The 23,168-nt window shown below is 39.1% G+C and overlaps 1 protein-coding gene across 1 annotated transcript; it reads right to left on the reverse strand.

Annotated features, from left to right (window-relative positions):
- Positions 1-1,528: 1,528 nt before the first annotated feature.
- On the reverse strand, positions 1,529-4,317 carry LOC114321264 (laccase-7; the record flags this gene model as incomplete). The annotated part of the gene is made up of 5 exons (XM_028268449.2): positions 1,529-1,918; positions 2,102-3,052; positions 3,195-3,323; positions 3,434-3,678; positions 4,160-4,317. Coding segments are annotated over 5 exons (1,614 nt in total), but the record flags the coding sequence as incomplete, so codon positions are not given.
- Between the last annotated feature and the right edge of the window lie 18,851 nt (positions 4,318-23,168).

The following is a 23,168-nucleotide window of genomic DNA, read 5'->3' on the forward strand; positions in this document are numbered from 1 at the left end:
GGCCAATGGGATGACCTTCCAGATTATGCCTTCAACCTTTCTCCATTTAAACCCTTTCCACCAATCTAGTAGACCTCTGAGGTGAAACCCATTACATCTCCCTAGCACTTTAGCAGATTTGACCATACTTGCCAAACAATAGGACACAATAACATAACATGGTTCAAAGATTCTAATTCCTCATTACAGAAAACACCATCAGTCATATTATTTTGATTCAGTAGCCCCAAGCTATGGATATATGCTCTTGATTTAATTCTACCTTTCCAAACAAGCCAGCAAAGGAATTTTACCTTTGGTGGCAACACATTCTTCCAAATGAACTCAGTGGCAACGAAAACCTGCCCAGATGTAAGTTTATTGTAAGAAATAGCAGTACTAAACTTATTCCAAACCAAAGCATCAGCTTTCTCTGCCATACATGGGGTACTGCTATTTAACTTATCCATGAGTCTTTCAACTTCAAGTTCTTCCCAAGCCCTCAATCTTCTCATAAACTTCAGGTCCCATCTTGATATAATCCTTTTTCTTTCAACCAGATGAGACAGAGAGACCTCTTTCTCCAATGACAACTCAAATAACCTTGGATGCTCCTCCTTAATACATTTTTCACCAATCTAATGGTATTTCCAAAATCTGATTCTAGTTCCATTTCCCACTTGAACTTCACAGTTTGCCACATAGAAACTGTACAACTGAGTGTTACTGACAGAAATATTGAGAATATCTCCCTAAAGTTTCGAACTCTATTGACCATCCTCAGTGAATGGTAGCCATCTTCCACCAATGCTTCCGTATTTGCTAATTAACATTGACTTCCACAATGACCAATCTTCACACCCATACCTCCCTCACCATTTAGCTAACAAACAATCATTAACCATTCTTAACTTCCTAATACCCAAACCCCCCAAAGTCTTTGCTCTTTGAAACCTCCTCCCATTTTACCAAATGCAACTTTTTTTTTTACCTCTGAGCCACCCCACAAGAATTTGGCCTGGATCCTGTTAAGAAGTCTTACAACACTCTCAGACATTTTAAAAACTGAAAGATAATAGATAGGTAAAGATGAAAACACTGCTTTAACAAGTGTCAATCTGCCTCCAAAGGATAGAAGCTTCCTTTTCCAAGAAGCCAATTTAGCCTTGAATTTGTTAATTATAGGCAACCAAATACTTCTCCTCCTTGGACTTGCGCCCAGTATTAACCCAAGATACATAAAAGGTAGCTTTTGACACAGGCAGTTTAGTTGTTTCACATAAAGTTCCCCAACATCCTCATTGAACCCAACCTCGCACACATGACTTTTATGAAAGTTAATCTTCAACCCCGATAATTAACAGTTAATGACGTTTCTTAATAGTATTTGATGAAAAATATCATTAATTATCATAAGACTTATCAGATAATAAGTTCACCTATTAGAACCTACATGTAAGTCCCCTTATGTATAAAATGATAAATACGACAACAAAAGGTTACTAAAAAATTGAGTTTTAAACCAATCAAACGAAACGACACTTAATTATGAATACATGAATAGTCTCAAAAAGTTTATTAGATAAAGCACAATCATTGTTGTGCACATAAACAAAGCAAGTTTCACTTGCCAAGATTACACAGATAAGCAAAATTCATTTTACTACCCAAAAAAAAAAAAAGAAGCATACTTACTACAATTGAAACAAAAAAATTATTGATCACCTATATTACATGGTTGTTGTAACGAATAGGAACATAAAATAATTGAGAAATTATTAGAAAATAACTACAATGTAGAACAACTCCTAACATTGGGGTAAATCTGGTGGAGGTGGAGGCAAAATAGTCGATGGTGTTGGCCCGTTCTCAACCACAAAAGCCGTCATCAGGCCCCATGGCACGTGTATATCCATGTGACAATGCATCAACCATACACCTGTAATCATCAAAATTTCCAAAAAGCATAAATCAATATACATGTACAAAATGTGTTAAACACACATATATTTACATATCATTAGAAGATTTTTAAAATTGTATGGACAAAGGATAATTGACAAGTAATCAAGATACTATATCAAAATGATAAAGCCATGCATGATAAAACATTAATATTTACCCGGATTGTCTGCCCGAAATCTGACAACAGCCCATCCCCCGGCCGGCACACCGATGGTGTTACGTGCTTGAGGATTGATGAGATTGAACTTTTTGGGATCATTTACGGGGTCATAGTTTCCAAACCCTTGAGCCAACACATGGAAATTGAATCCGTGCAAATGCATAGGATGGTTCTCTATACCCAATAAAGCTGTGTTTTGGAACACAATCTCAACAGTTGCATTGAACTTAAGTTTCTTCACTTTGGTTGACTTTGAAGTCATTATGATTGTCCTGTTGAAGTTGTTGTTTGAGTTTGTGTAATCAAACACCATTGGTGGTTGGTCGGGAAAATCAGGGGTGTAGATCCCATCAACATTGTTGAAGAAGGCTTGCAACATCGACAACTTGGTGGGGAGCTGGAATGATGCATTGTTCAAGCTTGCAGCTAATCGCTGTTTAAGTGGGCCTTGACAAGTAGCATTACCTTCACATGGGATCAAGCCTAAGTTTATTGTCACAAACATGTGTTCATCAACTTCAAGTGGGACTGGAACCCAGTGAGGAGCATTCACAAGAGTCGTTAGACTAGTATAAAAGTTGTGGGCTGCTGGTGTGTCATTGAAGGCTGGTAGGGTCGGCAATTGTGGGGTTGATGACTTGGCTTTCTTATAAACAATAATCCCAGTAGTGGTAGTGGTTGTATCAGGCACACCTTCTGAACTAATATAGGTATGTGCTGCCATGTAATAAGAGGCTAGTGGTTGGTCAGCAGTAAGTAATGTGTCAATGGTCTGTCCAGGGGCAATGACAATGAAGTCGGTGACCATCGGTGTAGTGTAAATGGCATCAATGGCAACAACTGTCATTTTGTGGTTGGCTACTTTGAAGAAGAATTGGTTATTCATTGCAGCGTTGATGATGCGTAGAAGATATGTTTTTCCTTGTACCACGTTCACTTTATATGTGCCTAAAAAAATACAAAAAACCAAATTTTATACAAAAGCCCTAGACATTTCAAGTTAAAACTGAGACTTGATATTAAATATAACTTAGCAACTAAAATTGCATTATTGCATTAATGTTGGACTATAAAGTGAGACAATACTTACTATTTGAAGAGCATGTGTAGAGATCGCCAGGCTGGCCATTGATAGTGAAAGCATTGGAACTATTAGGTGGACCACCGCTTGCAGTTGCTTGGTTCTCGATGTCAATAATATTAGCATTCCACCATTCTCCTGTAATCACATTTTAATGGATGACTAATCATGCAGAAGTTCTAAGGCAAACCATTTAACCAATTATTAACACACACACACAAAAATATATATACATATATAGTTGATACCTAAAAGAATTGGGATTTCCCTATAAGGTTTTAAGAATGGGTATGAATGACCAACCCTTGGACGAATAATTAACGCCCCATAAACATTTGCACGAAGCCATTGGCTATGTGCATGCCACCAAAGGGTCCCTTCCTGTCCTGTGATGTGAAATCTATAAGTATAGCTACTCCCTGGACGTATTGGACATTGGGTTGCATATTCAGGTCCATCTGCCCAAGCACTCAATCGTTGAAAAATTCCATGCCTGCAAACATGTTACAACACAACAATAAGAATTTATAGTATAATAAGAACACTTGCTCATGTAGTCAATGTGATTATTTTTTTCATCTTGTGTAGTGAATGTACAAATTTTCAACAACAATGAAAAGGATCACTAGTATAATGAGAAAATGTATAATAGGTTTAAGTTGTTGGTGTTGTGACTAGAAAAATAATTTTTTTTTTCTTTTCTTTTAAATCTTAATAACAGTAACAATAACAATAATAATAAACTCATTTTGTTTCTTTCAATTCAACAAGTTACAATGGACGAAATATGTGAAACAAATCGAAGACAATAATAAAATGTCATGTTAAATCTTGAAAGGGATAATGAAAAACAAAGTTTTTTGTTTTTTTATTTATTTTTTATAATTATGAAGTACATGGTGTCACTTTTAATTAACTCAATATATATATCAAACTCTGTCTAAAAAAAAATGTAAATTGAAAAGCCATATTACCAATGAATGGAAACGTTGTGGGGAGACTTATTAAAGACATGAACAACAAGGGTGTCATCCTCGTGAACTAGAATTGTTGGGCCTGGTAAGCCTCCATTTACGGTAGTAATGACTTGATTCTGGCACAGTCGTTTGATAGTTATATCTTTCACCTGAAACAATGTAAACGTGATAAATTATGTTATAAAATTTGAATTTTCAAGTTTAAGATGATATTTTTTATGAGTAGTTATGAAAAATTTTAGAAAAGCAAAATTATTGATGTTTATCTTAAAATGAGAAAATGCAGAAGCAATGCACTTCAAAGAAAGTGCTCTCCGCATGGAAGGTTTTTAGAAACTAGAAACATGTTATTCTAGCATACCCGACTCAAAAAAAGTACACAGAACAGATACAAGAGAAATGAACCGCATACAAGGCGGTGCCGCGGGGGGGGGGGGGGGGGGGGGGGGGGGGGGGGGGGGGGGTGTGGTGGTGTTGGGTTTGTGTGTGAAGTTTAAAAATGATTGAAATTGGTAAGATGTATTACTTCAAAAGAATGCTCCACTACAACAGCAGAACTGAGTGAAGTAGCCAGAAGAGCTAAAGCGCATGCCAGCAAGAACACAAGACGTGCCATGCTGTTTAACCGAACAATGTATGACAAAGAGACAAAGAAACAACGATCACAAAAAGCTAGCTCTCTCTCTCTCTCTCTCTCTCTGTTTTTTTATCTGAGAAGTGCTCAAGATTCTTCCAGTAAGTGGCTTTGTATTTCAAACAATGTTCTGCGTTTGTTCTGGAATTCCTCTCCATATATATAGTAGTCTGTAGAATAATCTTAGCTTTTCCTTTAGGTTTTGAATTAGACTTTGACTATGTCAATTATGAGCTCTTCTTATCAAACAGCTTGAGTTGACAACAAACAAGTAAATAAATTTAATACATAAAATAAATCGCATAGTCGTAGAATGTTGGCTGTATATGTAATTAATATCTTACGTTATTAATTGTTTATTTTGTCATAGTTTCCATGGTCACTTGAAAAATTGTACATTGCAATAACAAAATTGACATAGCTGAGTTTTTTTTTTTTTTTTTTTTTTTTTCACAAGTGTTCTCTTAATTTTATTTGTCCTTTTTTAAAAAAATTTATTGTCAAGTGATATTATGTAGGGCTGAGGGGGGGAAAAAAAAAAATCGAACCAATCGTAATTTGATTCAATACATTATGTTATGCATCATTTTGTTTTTGGGTCACCGTTTCATATAATTTATATGGACTATTGCAATTCATTTCTTATTTAGAAATATTATTAAAAAATAATAAAATCGAATAATAATTTCTCATATATTTTTATAATAAACATGCATATATAATCATAGAGGGAAAAAAAAAGAAAAAAGAAAAAAGAAGAAGATAAAATTTATAATAAACATCTTCAATTTTGATTTATACTTAGTGATTAAAATTACGCATCGTGTTATGGTAATGGCTTATTTTATTTTATTACACATCACCTCTTCGTTGGCTTGTTTAATTTGGTTGCCTTTGTTGAACCTTTCTGTCCATTTAGATTGAAGTTTTGTAGTAAAAATAATGGAAGTGACAAACCATTAAATATTTATTTATATAGCCTCCACGTTGCAATGTTATTTTTTTGTTCTGTTGCGTTTGGACTGACTATTAATGATTAAAAAAAATGAACAACTTATAAATAAATGCTACTGAGATTATAAAATGCTGACAATTAATATTGATACATATAGTATAATTAGTCATATGGGTTAGTGGCCTCATTCATTTAAAAATGTTTTCTACAGTAAAATGATGATACCGCAATATCAGTGTCGAGTTAGTCCAATCACTCAAAAACCCATCTCATTCAAGCACTATTTTTTAATTTGTTTAAAATGTTGTAGCTTTTTGAACAAGAAAATGTCAATTTAATCATTCACTGCATTGCTAGTATATGTATATAAATAGCGGGATATATTAAGTTTTGAAAAAAAAAAAAAGAGAAGGGAAATTTTACTATAAACCACCCTTATCTTTCTTTCATTGTTAAAAAGACTAAGAAAAAAATTATACTTTCAAAACCGGATATTGGTTGGTAAATGTATAATTTTAAAAAATAAAATTGACTATTGGCGACCAATAATTTAGTAGCCAAAACATTTATTTTTGCCAACCAAATAAAATTTAGTAGCTAAAAGGTAACATTGCCGACTAAGAAAATAGTAGCCAAATGTTGCACTTTTAGCGACCAAACACGTGTTTAGTCACTAAAACATTCGCCGACAGGGTTTAGGCGATTAACTTGGCGACAAAAAAATTTAGTCGCTAAATGGTATCAGTGACAAAAAATCCAACCTTTGGCGAATAATATTTTGGTAGCCAAAACTGTTATTTCTTGTAGTGCCCCCTCATAATTATAAAGTCTTCTATAAAGGACAAAATTTATTATTTAAATATTTTATCAGACTATTATACCCCTCAACTAGATCTCACCTTATCCGTCTCTCTCCTCATCCGCTCTACCAAGATCAACGACGGAGAGCACAGATCTTACGCCCTGTTGTGGTGGTGGATCTAGATCTGGAAGCAACAGATCTAGATTTCGTAGCTGAGCAGCAGCGACGACAGATCTAGATTTTCGGTTCAGCAGCAAAGGCAACGTTGAAGACGAAGACCTCCTTGACAGCGGAGTAGAGGATGACGGCTTGAAGTGGAGGATAATAAGATTTAAAGAGAGAAATAGAGAGAAGAGAGAGAGAGAGAGAGAGAGAGAGAGAGAGAGAGAAATCTAATGAAGATAAGAGAGATGAGGCAATGGTGGTAGATCGACGGAGGTGGTGGTCCATCGGTGGTGCAGTCAACTGGCTTCTTTTTTTTAATTTGTTTGTAAATCTTAGAGTAAAATTTGACTCTAGTTCATTCATTTAGTATGTATTTTATTTTTTGTAACAGTAAAATTTTACTCTAATTAAAAGCATATTGATTTGCTTAACAATATAAAATTTTACTTTGAATTATAGTAAACTTTATTCTGATTCAAAATAAAATTGTACTTTCAAAGTAAAATTTTACTCTGAATCAGAGTAAAGTTTATTATGATTCAAAGTAAAATTTTATTCTGGTTAAAAACATGTTGATTTGCTTAATGATATAAAATTTTACTTTGAGTGACAGTAAACTTTACTCTGATTCAGAGTATTATTCCGAATCAAAGTAAAGTTTACTATGACTCAAAGTAAAATTTACTCTGAAATTTTACTCTAGCTAAAAACATGTTGATTTGCATAACGATATAAAATTTTACTCGGAATCATAGTAAACTTTATTCTGATTTACAGTAAAATTTTACTCTAGTTAAAAATATGTTGATTTGCTTAACGATAGTAAAATTTTACTCTAAAATTTTACTCTGGTTAAAAACATGTTGATTTGCTTGACGATATAAAATTTATTTTGAATCATAGTAAACTTTACTCTAATTCAGAGTAAAATTTTACTTTGAATCAGAGTAAAATCAGAGTAAAGTTTACTATGATTCAAAGTAAAATTTAACTTTGGTTAAAAACATATTAGTTTACTTAACAATATAAAATTTTACTTTGAAATACACTGTAAAGATGGCTTAATAGGAGAGTTAATAGATATGAGGGTAATATAGTAAAAGAAATAAGTTTTAAAATATTAGGGGGTTTTGAAAGTACCTATATAATTCTTGTTTTTTTGAAAGACAAATTAAACAATGAGGGGTCTATCACCAAATCTCACCAAAAAAAAAAGATCTTGGAATTGGGAAGACTCACAATGCTGCAGGGTTGATCAAAATGTTGTGCAATTTGAAAATTGAGAATATTACATATAGTTTAGCTGTTGTGTTAATTTGATTCTTTTAATTTTAATTGCTTCAAATTTGTTCTTTAATTTTTCGAGTTGTGTCAATTTAGTCCAATTAATAACCCTTCTTTAAAAATTGAACTAAAATCAAGGATAGAATAGTCAATTCACTATCCTCAAAGTAATTGAAACTATATGAATCAAATTGATACAAGAGGCAAAATTACAAGGACCACAGTTTCAATTTGCCCTTGAACATTCTATCAAATTGTTCACGCAATTTGTCTCGTAAGAGGACTTGGGTCAACATGGTGTAAAAAAAAGTAATTAATTAATAAATAAATAGATATTAAAAATGTTAAGTACTTCCAAATAGTAAAATTGGTCAGTTGTTAGACATTGGGAGAGTGATTGAAATTTTTGTGCAAAAAGATTGAAGAAGACTTATCTCTTATTATTAATTAACTTTATGTGGGTGATGGTCGTGTGGTTTACAGGTTCTTTTAAGTTTAAGAGAAAAACTGTCACGCCTCGAAATAATACCAACATGGATAATACATTAACTACGTACATTCATCATTTACAACCATTCTCCATTCTCTATATCAAAATATCCATGGTTTGTACAAGGGTGCAAATATACATTCAATGATAAGAAAACACCTAAATTTATAGCATGTGAAACAATTAGTCTCCAACAATAAATAAAATAAAAGAAATGCCCTTATGGGCTTACATCTTTCAAGGCAATTGCCCAGTTACACAAAATGGTCTTTCGGACCCATACCAAATTAGCCCTAGGCTTTAAATTTCAACAAAAGAAAGAGTGATCTACTCTTCATCAAAACATATCCCCACCCTTAGCTTGGTGGGATTATAACATCTTTACCTGCACCAATCCCATAGGGGTGAGCACAAAGCCCAGTAGAGAATTCTCACAAAGTATATGCAGTTATGAAACCCCAATTAAAAATGCAAATGTCAATGCCATGCCATGCACTTTTTAAAGAAAATCCATTTCATACCTTTTGAAGATTACCATATTTCCATAAAATTTACAATCTCAGCTTATTTCAAACTTCCAATTTTTAATCAATGGGGGCAGTAAATACGACACTAGTAATCCCTAGGCTGGTGTCTCCAAGTAGACTCCACAAGTATTACCAAATTGTCATTTTTACCGGTGCTAACCGGAAAGCTCGACACCTATCCGCCCGGGTTTCTAGTCTTTCACCAGGGACACTCAGGCCAACTTATCAAATTCAACTACATCCCCCTATTCGAACTTACCACGTATTTACCCCATTCACATTACCATAGTTCTCATTTCGATAAATATGTTCTTTTCTTGAAGTAAATGTTTCCATTCAAATTTCACAATGCATAATAGTAATAACATGAATGAGTATGTAATGCAAAGATTTTCCCATATCTCATAACATTTCTCCAATTCGAGTAACTTGACAATAATATCAAACAAATACATTTCTCATTTCCTTTCTTCAATGCTATTTCACAAAATAACTTATATGCCATCAACTCATAGCAACATCAATTTCTCATCATGCACAATTTCTACCAAGTTAGTCTCTTCGAGACTACATGTGATGTTTCAACATTAATCACCAACAATTTCACAATTTTCACAATCCATAGTGCACACCAATTAGTTTACTTCTCAACTATACATGCTTAAGTATTGAACAAGAGTATTGAAATAATTCTTCATTGTTCATAAGTCAAAAGATTGCTTTAAAACAATTTACATGATAATCTACGCTCTTTCATTCATTAACACAAGAGAGAGGAAAATCCATAGGTTTTGCCCATAAGCCCCAAAATCCCCAATTTTTAGGGTTTTTCATCAAGACAATTCACTTCCCATTTCCTTGGTAAAATCTAACCAAAATCACATTTCTTAGGTGTTATAAATGAATAACCATCAAGGAGTAACAAAGATTGAGTTTTGGAAACCCACATTTAAAAACTCTCTACCTTTTGAATCAAAATGTAAAATTAACACAAAACTTAAAGAAAACCTTTAGATCTTCAACAATGTAGCAAAACATGTATATATAACTCAAGAATATCCCTACCTCAAGGTCTTGATGATGGAGAAGGATGAAACCCTAACTTTAATGGTGGATTCTTCAATGTTCCATAACCCCAAGAGGAGCCCTCACTTGGATCTTCAAGATTAAAGAAAAAAAGGATGATCTAAACTCAATGGATAGCAAGAATCATGGTGTTTTAGGGCTTTGGTTAGGGTTTTTTAGAGAGAAGGAGGAGAGAACATGGTCTTTAGAATGAGAGAGTGTAGCCCTAAAGTGAGATACAACTCGGCCAAAATGTTACAAAAATGCAGATTTTCGGACTCAGGCCGACCACACATACGGCGCCCATCTCCACACGTGCGGCTCCTATCCCGCACGTGCGGCCCTTCACGCACGCACATTGCTCCGCACTTGCATATTTTGTAGTATGCAAGCCAAGCAAACCCCTGAATTTCGCACGTGCGGCTTTACCTCCCACACGTGCGGCCCTGGGCCACCGCACATGCGGCCCTGGCCCAGCAGCCCAGAATTTTCTGTCTTGCTTCTCAGGCACTCCGCACCTGACTCCGCACTTCCCGGAAGAAAGAAACTTCAACACCAACAAGAACAAGAACGAGAGCTTTAATTTGGAAAATAACTTCCGAATGTTTCAACCCAAGGGGAACAAAAGAGGATGAAACCAAAGAGAAGGAAAGAAAGAGAGAAAGAGAGAAAGAGAGCCCCGATCATCACAACCTCCCCACCATTGAAAATTTCGTCCCCAAACTTTAAATACGCTTACCAAACAACAGAGTTCTAATAATTGCAATTATTTCAACAACCCTCTCAAATTACAACATCTATGTTTAACCACCTCATCATCATTATATCAAAACACAATCACCAAGCTAGAAATGAAATGAAACATTTATAACAACATCATCTTTCCATAACATCATGCTCCATTCAACAATACATACAACATCAAGTGATCAATTTTCTCAACACTTTTCCCTTTAACATTAAGAAACATTAGAAATTTAGAACAAAACCACTAAACAAGATCAAAGAAATTCAGATATTTGGAGCGGACCTCCGTCTCCCGTTCCCAAGTCGCTTCCTCAATCCCGTGATGTCTCCACAACACCTTCACTAACGGTATGGTCTTACCCCGCAACACTTGCTCCCGGGTATCTAAGATTTGAACCAGTTGCTCTTCGTAAGAGGCATCTTCATCCACCTCCAAATCAACCCAATCTAGCACATGAGATGGGTCGGGTTCTTACTTCCTAAGCATGGACACGTGAAACACATTGTGAACCCCCGAAAGTTACGGCAGTAAAGCTAACCGGTATTCCACCTTCCCGATTCTCTCCAATATCTTAAAAGGCCCAATGAACCTCAGAGACAACTTACCACTCTTGCCAAACCGCATTAAACCCCGTCTAGGTGAGATCTTAAGGAACACATGATCGCCCACTTCAAAAGACAAAGGTCGTCTCCTCATATCAGCATAACTTTTTTGTCGGCTCTGGGCCGTAGCTAACCTTTTCCGAATAAGAGCAACTTTCTTGGTAGTTTCACTAACAATCTTCGGACCCAACAATGGTGCATCCCCCACCTCGGCCCAACAAACCGGTGATCTACAAGGGTGGCCATACAAGACCTCAAACGGTGCCATCTCGATACTAGCTTGATAACTATTGTTGTAGGCAAATTCAATCAACGGTAAATGCATCTCCCAAGACCCCTTGAAATCTAGGACACAAGCTCTAAGCATGTCCTCCAAAATCTGTATAGTACGTTCCGATTGCCCATCGGTTTGAGGATGATAAGCGGTGCTAAAAGTTAACTTAGTCCCTAATGCCTCCTGAAGGCTTTGCCACAACCGGGCGGTAAAACGAGGATCTCTATCCGACACAATGGTTACTGGAACCCCGTGGAGCTGAATTATCTCTCTAACATACAATTCTGCCAAGTGTTCTACTGAATCGCTAGTACGCATTGGAATGAAATGTGTGGACTTAGTCAACCTATCAACAATCATCCAAATGGCATCATTGCTCCGCTGTGTTCTAGGAAGCCCAACTACAAAGTCCATGGTAACATGCTCCCACTTCCACTCGGCCATAGGTAAGGGTTGTAACAAACCCTCTGGTCTCTGGTGTTCGGTCTTCACTTACTGGCAAGTAAGGCACTTGGACACAAAAGATGCGACATCTCACTTCATACCCCTCCACCAAAACTGACGGCTAAGATTGCGATACATTTTGGTGCCTTCCGAATGTACCGTAAGACGTGAGTGATAGAACTCCCGAAGCACCTCTTCCCTACAAGATTCAGGCACAAACAGACGATCTAGATAACGTATACTCTGATCCAAGTGAATGTTCAAACCCTTGTTTTCTTTCCCATTGGAGATTCTATCACAAATCGACTCTACTTCACGGTCTCCTTGTTGTGCCTCCACAACTCTACTAATCAAGACAAGTTGAGCACTCAAGGTAAACAATGTTGCACCCCCTTCGAACTCATTCAATTGCAATTTAAACTTGTTGACTTCACCCAACATGACCCGCTCCCGAATGGCTACACTCGCCAAACTGCTCACGGGTTTTCGGCTTAAGGCGTCGGCCACTACATTGGCCTTTCCCGGGTGAAAGTGTAACTTGAAATCATAGTCTTCTAAAAACTCCATTCACCTCCATTGGCGTAAATTCAAATCTTTTGGGGAAAACAAATATTTCAAGCTCTTGTGGTCAGAGAAAACCTCAAATTTCTCATCATACAAGTAATGCCTTCAAATTTTCAAGGCAAACACTGTTGCGGCTAATTCCAAGTCGTGGGTAGGGTAATTCTTCTCATGGGCCTTCAACTGTCGTGAACCGTAGGCTACGACCTTTCCCTCTTTTATCAAGACATAACCAAGCCCATCCCGAGACGTACCATAATAAACGGTGTAACCCAAGCCTCTTTCCGGAATGATCAACATCGGTGCCGTGGTCAATCTAGTTTTAAGTTCTTGGAAAGACTTCTCACACACCTCACTCCATACAAACTTAACTCCCTTTCTAGTTAACCTAATCAAAGGTGCGGCTAGTCTAGAGAAGTCTCTCACAAATCACCGATAGTACCCCGCCAATCCCAAGAAATTTTGAATCTTAAAAACATTTTTAGGTTGCTCCCAATCCTGTACAGAGTCTATCTTGGAAGAATCTACAGTTACCCCTTCACTTGACACTGCCCAAAAACTTCATCTCGGTGAGCCAAAACTCACACCTCTCAAACTTGGCATACAACCGGTGTTCTCTAAGCAAGTCAAGTACTATTCTCAAATGAGTCTCATGTTCCTCCTCGGAAGTCAAATAGATTACGATATCGTCTACAAAGACAACCACGAAATGGTCCAAATACTCCCTAAAGATTCGGTTCATCAAATCCATGAAAGAAGCCGGTGCGTTAGTCAACCCAAATAGCATTACAAGGAACTCATAGTGGCCATAATGCGTGCGAAAGGCTGTTTTCAGCATGTCCTCCTCCTGGACTCTCAATTGATGGTACCCTAATGTAGACACCACATTTTTGACCGACCTTAAGACTCAGATGTCATCGATTGAGCGCTCGGTGATGGTGCATGTTGTGCTCGTTCTGAGGTTTCGGAGTTTTGGCTGAGAGCCTTGCCTCCAGGCTTCGGAACTCTTTGTGTTTTGGCTCGGTTTGCGGACCAAGTCTTGTTTTCCCTTCCCGGAGAGAGGGAGTGGTCTTGTAGACCATTTCTCTGTGGTCGTAGACTACTTTTCGTGGTCATAGGCCACTTTTCCCGTTTGGAGACTAGTTTTCGATTTTTGAAGCCTTTGGCTGCGCGCCTTGTCTTGGGATCGTTTAACATTCTCCATTTGGCGTGGTTTTTGAACCATACCTTCTTGCCTCTACCTAGAGGAACACTGTGGTCCGGGAGACCACTTTTGAGGCTGCATACCACTTTTGATGCTCATCAACTAGTTTTCGGGGCTTTTGGCCGCGTGTTTCGCCTCCCGATTTCTCGTCTTGCATCCGCTTTGGTTTGTTTTTGGTACAAACCTTGTTTTCATTTTTTAGAAGGTGGTACAAAGGTGGGAGACCAGTATTTCCCCTTGGAGATCACTTTTCCTTTTTTCCAGCTAGTTTTCTTGTCAGATAACTGGCTTTCTTGGTCTTTAGACCATTTTTTTGGTCGGCCACCACACCACCACCTTGCATTTAGTGTGCTGACCTCTCCCACCTATGGCCGACCAGTTTTTGCTCACTTCAAGTGGTCGGCTGCTTTTTGGCACCTTTTTGGAGATATTTTGGGATAGCTGGCACAGTTGGAGAGCATTTGAGCCATCCTCCATAAGGGATGGCATTCAAGCTTAGCTTCTCCAAGAAGCTTTGGATTTCCTCTTCTATAAGAGGGAGGCTCCTCCTCCCTCCTCTAGGTTCAGAAAATCTGAGGGAAGAGGATAGATATAGTGTTCTGTCTATATTGCCTTGTTTGCTTCATTTTTATGCCTTAAAGTGTAGATTTGTCTTACTTTAACACACAAACACACACTCAAACACCATCCTTTTGCTACTAAGGTGCTTAGGGGTTGATTTTGGTGTTCTTGGGTTGTCTTGAGTTCAAAATATTTGCTGGAGTTACAGTTATAAAAAGGGTCTTCAAGGGTGAGCTTTTGACCTTTAAATCCCCATTTCTTGCTTAAGCTTTTAGCCTATCTTGCATGCTATTTTAAGCTTGACTTATAACTGATAAAAGTTCTATTTTTTTCATGCTTAAAAAGCTAGTTTAAGATCACTTTTGTGTTTGGGGTTGTTTACCCCCTCTTAGGCCTTGTTTGGCCTTGTTTTTTAGCCTTTTTTGTGAGCTTCGGGACCACCTTGTATTGGCCTTCTTAGGGATGGTGTTTTAAGGTCCTAAGAAGGGGAGGGTCATCCCCTCTCCTTGCATCTTCAATACATGCCTTAATATGCCTCATGTTTGAGCATCTTTACTAAGTGTATGTTGACCATATCTTAGCTAGTATTTGTGGTTATTTTGCTATGGCATACCACTGTTTTTGCTTAGCTTGGTCACTCCATGCATGGTTAATACACTTGTAGTGTAAATCCCTTAAACTAGCTTTGTATGCTTCATGAAGTAGCATGCCATTTTAGCTTGGTTTGAGTCCATTTTAGCATGTCTTTGGTGATGTTTTACCATGTCATACCTCTGTTTAGGTTTGGTTTGGTTAGCCTTTGCATGCTCCTTCCACTTGTAGTGCAATCCCATGAAATAGCCTAACATGCACCATGTTGTAACATGTCACTCTAGCATGCTTTTGGTTTAACTTCATGTAGCTTTTGTCCATGTTTTAACATGTTTTAGGTCTGATTTATGTTGTATTGGTCATCCATGACTTGCTTTGCATAGCCTTAGTTCAATCTAACTTGTTAGCTTTGTGTATTGAACCCACTAGCATGCATTGCTTGGCCTATTTTAGTGATTTGGCATCATTAGTTATGTTATTTCAGTCCATGTAGTGTGGCCATACACTTGCATCTTTCACTTATTCAATGCGTTGGAGGGTTTGCCCCATTTATGCCTTAACATGGACCATTGCGTATGCCTTCATGCCCTTGCTTGCGAGCCACCATTTCAATGTGTTTTTTGGGGTTATTATGTCATGGCATAACTCTAATTTTTATTGGTTAAGCCGTCCCATGCTTGGTCCTAATATGTGTAGTGTAATCCACCTTATATGCCTTGCCTTCACCATGCTTCATGCCCTTCATGCTAGCATATTTTGGCCTACTTCCATACATGTTGTAGACTCATTTTAACATGTTCTAGGACTGTCTTGGGTTGCCTTAACCACATGCTTCATGTTTTGTATACTTGTAGTACAAATGCTCTTGCTTGCCTCAAGCTTTGAGCACCATTGCATGCTTCATTTGTGTCGTGTACATGATTTGGCATCACCTAACATGACATTTTAGAGCATTTAGCATTGCCATGTTCCTACCTCAATCATGCTTTAAGTGCCTTTGAGTGTTATGCATTGTTGCCTAGCTTATGCCTTAGCTCGTATGCTCGCATGCCTAGGCCTTTGAGCCCTCGTCTCAACATGTTTTGGTACTTGTTTTGACCTACTTGAGCTCTGTCCATGCTTAGTTCATGCATTTGTGCCATGTATTGCATGCCTCATTTGTGTTGCTCTTTGCTAGCTTTCATGCCTTAGGACCCTAGCATGCATTACTTATGTGGTTTGAATGATTTGGCATCGTTTCTTGCTTTATTTCACTGCACTTAGTGTTGTTACACTTCCACTTTTGTCACTCATTGAGCACTCTTGAGAGTTGTGCTTTTTGGCCTCTTTGATGGCCAATGCATTGTGCATGCATGCCTTGCTTTATGTGCCTTCATTTCATCACCAATGGCCACTAATTTGGGCATGATCGAGGTCTACCCTTTTGGTTTAAGTCCATTGAGTATACCATGTATATTGCATTGAGCATGCCATGCTTGGTATATTACATAAGTTGCCCTTGTTGCATTGCATTGTGCATGCATGTATTACGTTATGCTTAGAACCTTATGAATGCCTTGCATTGAGTATGCCATCTAGTTTTTAGCATTTAGCATTATGTATGCTAGTTGTTACATGCTTTAGCATTGTGCATGCCATTACCCTTGTTAGGTTGTTCATATTTCAATGCATGTTTGCATGCTTAAGTCATATTGCATAGTTGCATGCTTGAGTCGCATTGTGTATGCCATGTTTGCTTGCATTGTGTTTGGAATAGGTGTTAGTCCAAACGCGAGGAACGAGGGACGTTTCATACTTAAAGTGATGAAACGTGCCTTAATTCCTGGTCGCTGACGCTCTTGATCATTCATGATAGAGTTTTAGGCTTTATGTGTTTACTTGTACATTCATTTTCATATTCAATTGTGCAACTTCGCCTCTCGGCCATCATGCATTGAAATGCACAATTGGTGGCCCGAGGGTCAAGAACCACACCCCCTTGAGTTCATGACATGATAGGGAGGGTGGTTGTGCACACATATCTTGCAAATACATTGCCATGCCCTTTCTTGCTCTCTGTTGTAGAAAACTGGGATTCAGCAGCAACAACTGGCCGACCAGCCAGAAAAAGTAGCTGGCCGACCACTTTTCTAGTTTTTCAACAACCAAAAGTGGTCGGCAGGTGTTTTTAGAGACCAAAAGTGGTCGGCCACCATCCTACAGGATTCCCATGGTGGAGTTTCATCTTTCTGGAGCTTGGTGCAGAGTTCTGAGAACAAATGAAAACAGAGTCAAATCGGGGCATCGCATTGGATTTCCAAACGAGGCGACCGAGCATGCATCCAGTCTTCTCCCTCCGAGAACCTCCTGTTTTACTTCTTTCCTTAGCTGTCATGCTTAGATAGCTAGGTTTTGCTTTGGTTTGTATCTTTAATAGTTAATGCGTTTAGCTATTTCAATTCATTTTGTAATAATTAGTTAACTAGGATTAGTTAATTAATTATGTTGTAATAATTAGTTTAATTAGCTTAGATTAGCTAATTAGCTCTTTATTTGGTCCCTCCCTCGAGAGGGCACAATGTTGTAATAAATGTGCGTGTGTGTGATGCATGTCTTCTAACCCCCATTTCTTTCTCCCTCTTACTTAACCGCTTACGATGGTTAGTTTTAGGGCATATTTTGATTAGCATACCTTATGCTTCGCATGCGTGCATCATTCATCTGTATTACATACACCGGGCTCGGCGCATCATACTAACTGCATTGTATTTCAATACATTACTTGAATACGTGTTCAACAGCATGTAATCAAGTTGCATTTCACATGACACTCTTAGGATAGCCGAGCCTATTTTAGTTGCATTTTCGCATGTGTTGCATTAGCCATCTTAACATGAACTAGGATCATGCATGATTTCTAACTAGTTCTTTGTTTTGGCTCGGAGTACACTGTGAGTGTTTACGCTTTAGCATACTGCATGTGTGTTATTGATTGCCATGAAAGCATGCTTGCCATTAGGCTAATTGCTTATCTGATATAACTGCCTGAATGCCTGTGGGTGAAGGTTGGATTACTTGAATTGGAACAATTCATTGAAATCCGTATTTTAGCCTACTTGCGAGTAGCAAACTTCAAACCATTTTCCAAACAAACGGATATGCGATGCTTGGTTCCAAATTAGGCGATCTAGTCTATACTTGTTTGTTGTGCGCATCACATAGTAATTCTAGCTAATTAACCGGAATAAAAACACATGTGTTTTCAAAAACAAAATATCATGTTTAGTACAGGCCGATCTTTGATCGGACGAACGGGGGTGGTCATAGATGACCTTCTCCAATCGTACCCAAGTTCCCGAGCCGAGGCAACTTTGGTGATGACGGACACGTGGGCTTAGGCACGAGTCAGGGTTTCCTAAATTTTTCCAAAATAAAATATTTTGGCGGGGACTCTGTATCTGGCAAAGCAGTCCATGTTTGGCACTTCTTTATAAAAATCAGTTTTTTAAAACGATTTGCCGGATTTGGACTCTTTTGTGCACATTGTAAAATTAGATTCAGAACCGTGACATTTGAGTCCGAACTGTAGTAGTTTAAAGAGAACAAAACGAGATTTCTCTCGGGAGCGCGTCTACAGTTTCTGGTGACTCTGCTGGGGAGTTTAGAGAACTTGACTCGAACTCATGATATCTTGTTTTGATTACACATATGTGTCTCTTTGCATTGCATTTGCATTGGTGCGCCTAGGACACTGTGTTTGCCGCATGTTATTCCTGAACGGTTTGCCAGAGACTTGCTTTGAGAAGCGTTCCATAAGGCTAACCGGTTGCAAGCTCTGCCACGGCGGGAACCCAAACCTCGGTTTTTACCGGGGCACCCTTATTGGCCATTCAACTTAGTGCATATCGAAATCCATAGTGACTATTCCAAACTAGGACAGGTTGTTTACCCGATTGTAGATTGTTTGAAACCGCTGCATGCGTAGTGAAACCCTAGCTCCTGACAAAATAGAACAGGGAAATCCTACCCCACCATAGGGATGTTTTGGCTCTCACTTAAGTGTTATGTGCTGTCAGAGTGTGTCTCTACAGGTTGTATGTATCAGTTTGCAAGTCTGGGTATCAGGCCGCATGCATCAGTATTTTGGAGGGAATCAGTTTTACCTGAGGTTATCAGTTTACAGGGAGAATTTTAGGCCAAGATCAGTAGAGAGTACAGTTATTCAGCTATGCTTGTATCTGTTCTAGTGAAATTGAACTGAGATGCTGTCTGTTTTCTCTTTTGCTAGGTGGTCTTGGAACCATAGCTTCAGAAGGCTCTAATATCCCCCGAGTACACCGGACTTGTGCTGATAGACTTTGTCAGGTCAGAGATTCAGTTCATAGCAACCAGTGTTCCTTCGCTGAGGCAAGGCAAAAAAGGGCAGTCAGGCACAGATCACCAGTTCAACAGTCCTTAGATCAGCGGTCATTATCCATCTCATCTGTGCACAGTTGGGTTGAGATATCTACTTTTACCTCAGGGAGATACACCTGTTATTCAGCTAGATCAGCACCTTATGGCAGGCATGGAAGAGATAATGTGTTAGCTCCAAGAAACTATGCAAGCCAAGCAGCGAATGCTGCCCACCAGGCGGAGGTTGTGGCTCAACAAGCAAACCTAATCGCCAAGCTTCAACAACAGCAGCTACAAACACAACAGGGAACAACTTTTGCGTCCCACCCACCTCCAGTAAAAACTCCTGCACCAAGGGCTCCTGCCCCTACTGCTAATGCCCAGGAGAATGTCCCAGTGGACCCCACTCTACCTCAGACTTCCAAAGCACAGGCTTACCCAATTGAGGCCCCTTTCGAGTTCGAAGTGGATCCAACTGTGTTAAAAGTGAGCAAGCTTGAAAAGCTGTTCAAGAAGGCTCAAGGTGTGAAATCCATTCCGGATATAGAGGATGGATACACCGATTCGGCCGTGACTCTGCCGGACCGGTTCAAGATGCCACATATCGACCGCTTCGATGGTTCTGGAGACCCAATGGTACACCTCCACCTGTTTTCTGATATCCTAAGGCCAATGGGTTTGACCACAACCCAGAAGCTATCACTATTCGGCTGAACCATGTCTGGGATAGCCGCAATCTGGTATGCGAAATTGGAGAACTTTGTGAAATAGAACTGGGAAGAGATGGCTGAGGCCTTCATTGCTCAATACTCCTATAACACACAGATCGAGGTCACAACTCGTGATCTTAAAGTCACCCGCCAAGAGCCAAATGAGAGCTTCTCCGATTTTGTAACCCGTTGGAGCGCCAAGGCCTCGATGATGACCGTCAAGCCAGTTGACAAAGATCAGATACGGATGGTTGTGCACAACCTCTAGCCCAAGCTTATGCAGAAGATGATCGTCCTCCCGCTTCCTACCTTTGTAGATCTATATGAGATTGGGGTGCAGATCGAGGACACTATGAAACAGGGTCTTATTGACCAGGAGAAGGAGCAGCCCAGGAGGGCGTTTAGCCGCAGTTTGAATGCGACCACCAGTGGTGACGCAACTGCTAGAACTTCAAGCGTGGGCATGGTCACCACCACCACACAAAAAGTAGCCACCCCATTCACGAGTGCATCCGGAACTAGCTCGCAAATAGCCAAATACCCACATCAGATCCAAAGGGTGTTTACCCCACTATACATGTCTCTGTCAACGGCCCTGACGGTCCTGATCAAAAAGGGGCATTTGAAGCCCCTAGAGCCATGGCCATTACCAAAGAACCTCTCTCTCTCACATAACGCAGCTGACTACTGTGCCTTCCATCAGCAAGCTGGCCATGACACTGACATGTGCTTTCGTCTTCGCCACGAAATACAATATCTGATTGAAAAAAAGGTCATCGCCACGCCAGTCTTGCAAAGTCTATCGGCACTTGATCAGTGAATTTGTGGGGGATAATGTGATGTGATCAGGGGATGAACCACCTGCGAGCGGCGCTCAGTTTACTCCAGATGTGGCGTATGGCATGCACTGTTTTGAGCATTTACGAATGATGGTTTTTGTACTTTCTGACTTGGGTATTCAGTCAGTTTTGCTGTCTTGTATATAGTTAGTCTTTTCTTACTATGTCAGTTGGGTCTGTCTTGTTGTATCGAGTCAATCCTGTTGCATAGGAGTCGGGTGATTCCGCGGGGTGTTACCTCGGACATCACTATTTTGTTTTGTGTTTGTCTTTTTGCTTTCTTTTGAGTCTGTTTCTGCCTTGGAGCCAGTTGTGCCGACAGATTTGAATGAAACAGCTGTGATTTTCACACTCTTGTGTTTGCTTCTACGTTGCGCCAGTTATGCCAGAAATTCTGAATGAAACGACAGTGCTTTTCACCTATTTTTCTGTGAATTTTAAATCATTGCATTGACCTAAGTTTTTCAAAACTTTTTGAGCACTATGGTAAAAACAAAGAGGAAGGAATTCCTTGGGATTTGCAAAAATTTGATCAAACTGAGAGAAAGAGAGGCATGCTAAGCCCTTAATGAATGAGATCATGTTTGTTAATGTGAGTATTAAGAAGGACCCTGGATTGATCCAGATTGGTTCTACACTGTCTTCAGCGCGAGCGACTAGTTGTTTTCTTAAAAGATTTCAAAAAATGTTTTGCGCGGTCTTACGAAGACCTGTGTGGAATCGCTCTTGAGATTGTGCAGCTTAGGATCGCTCTCAGCCTCGAGACTCGGCCTCTCTCGTTTCAAACCTTGAACTTGGATTTAGAATGTTCAATTGTCAACCATAATGTGAGGCCCGTGTGGCCAGATTTGAAGCAGCCCTCGAACAAGAGGCAAGAAAGTCAGATCAAGAAGGTCAGACGTCGTCAACAGGAAGCTTGCGAAGCTAGATAAGAAGCACCCCTCGAACTAGGGGCAAAAATGTCAGATGTGCTCGAAGAACCAAAGATGGATCATTCTGCAAACCATCGAAGATCGACAAGAATGCCAAATCCCAGAAGGGAGGAAAGAAGAAAGTATTGCTGAAGGACAACTGAGTTCCTATCCACAACACTAGAGGCAAATTCAGCCCCCATTGGATGGACTTTTACATCATCAGCGAACAACAGGCATTCTCTTGGATTCAGATGGCTTTGAGATCTCAAAACCATTTGATATGGACTAGCTACACTTTTACCCTTGAGAGGCTCGCTGGGCCGAAAATCCAGAAGGGCGACCCAGGCAAAAGTTAGAGCAAATGAAAAGAAAAGAAAATGAAAGAAAAGAAAAATGCAAAAAATGAAGAAAAAGAAATGAAAAAATAGAAAAGATGAAAAAAGAAATGAAAAAAAATTGAAAAGAAAAGAAAAACGAAGCTCGCAAGGTTGAAAACCCAAAAAGGGTGGCCATGGCAAAAGTTAGAGCACAAAAGGAGAGGTTAACACCCGAGTGTACCTTAACCGGAACTACGTAAGGCTTGATTCTCATGTTTGGGATGCGTAGGCAACTTCATTTTGAAGTCCAGCCACAAGCACTTCCAAATCGATTGTGTCCATGTAATGGTTTTGATCATCTTTGTCTTCTCTGCATCCGAGAGTTCGGTTGTGATCGCCACTTTGAGGACTGACTACGGTGTGTTGCGGTGCTATTCAAACAAGGGGCAACTTTCCGTTGCCATACAGTGCGCTGTGGTGCCATTCAGACAAGGGGCAACCTTCCATTGCCATGCAGTGTCCTTCAGACAAGGGGCAATTTTCCATTGTTTTGGATCTGAGGCTGTGCATCTCAAGAGTAGGTTCCATGCTCGTTGAGCAGTTGTCATTTAAAAAAACAGTTTTTGAGAAGTTTTACTGAAGTTGACTAATTTTCTCGAAAATTTATTCCATTTTTCCAAAACTGGACCATTTCTTGGACCTAGAAAAGGAAAATTTTCAGTGCTCATACCTAACTTGCATAATTTTGAATCAGAAAAGTTGAACACGTATGTTAATCTAACTCTCATATTGGTCAAAATTGTTTTAGTAGAAAGCCAAAACAAAAAATGGTCAAAATGATGAACTAGGGGCACAGTTGAGTCAAGCTTCCTGTCTTTTTCCCATTGTTAATGCTTCCCAGAAAGGGCACTACTCAAGCTAACAGAAAAGGGCTGAAAGCTCTCA

This window comes from Camellia sinensis, chromosome 3 (genome assembly GCF_055761805.1).
Source record: "Camellia sinensis isolate YWXY chromosome 3, ASM5576180v1, whole genome shotgun sequence".
Classification (NCBI taxonomy): domain Eukaryota; kingdom Viridiplantae; phylum Streptophyta; class Magnoliopsida; order Ericales; family Theaceae; genus Camellia; species Camellia sinensis.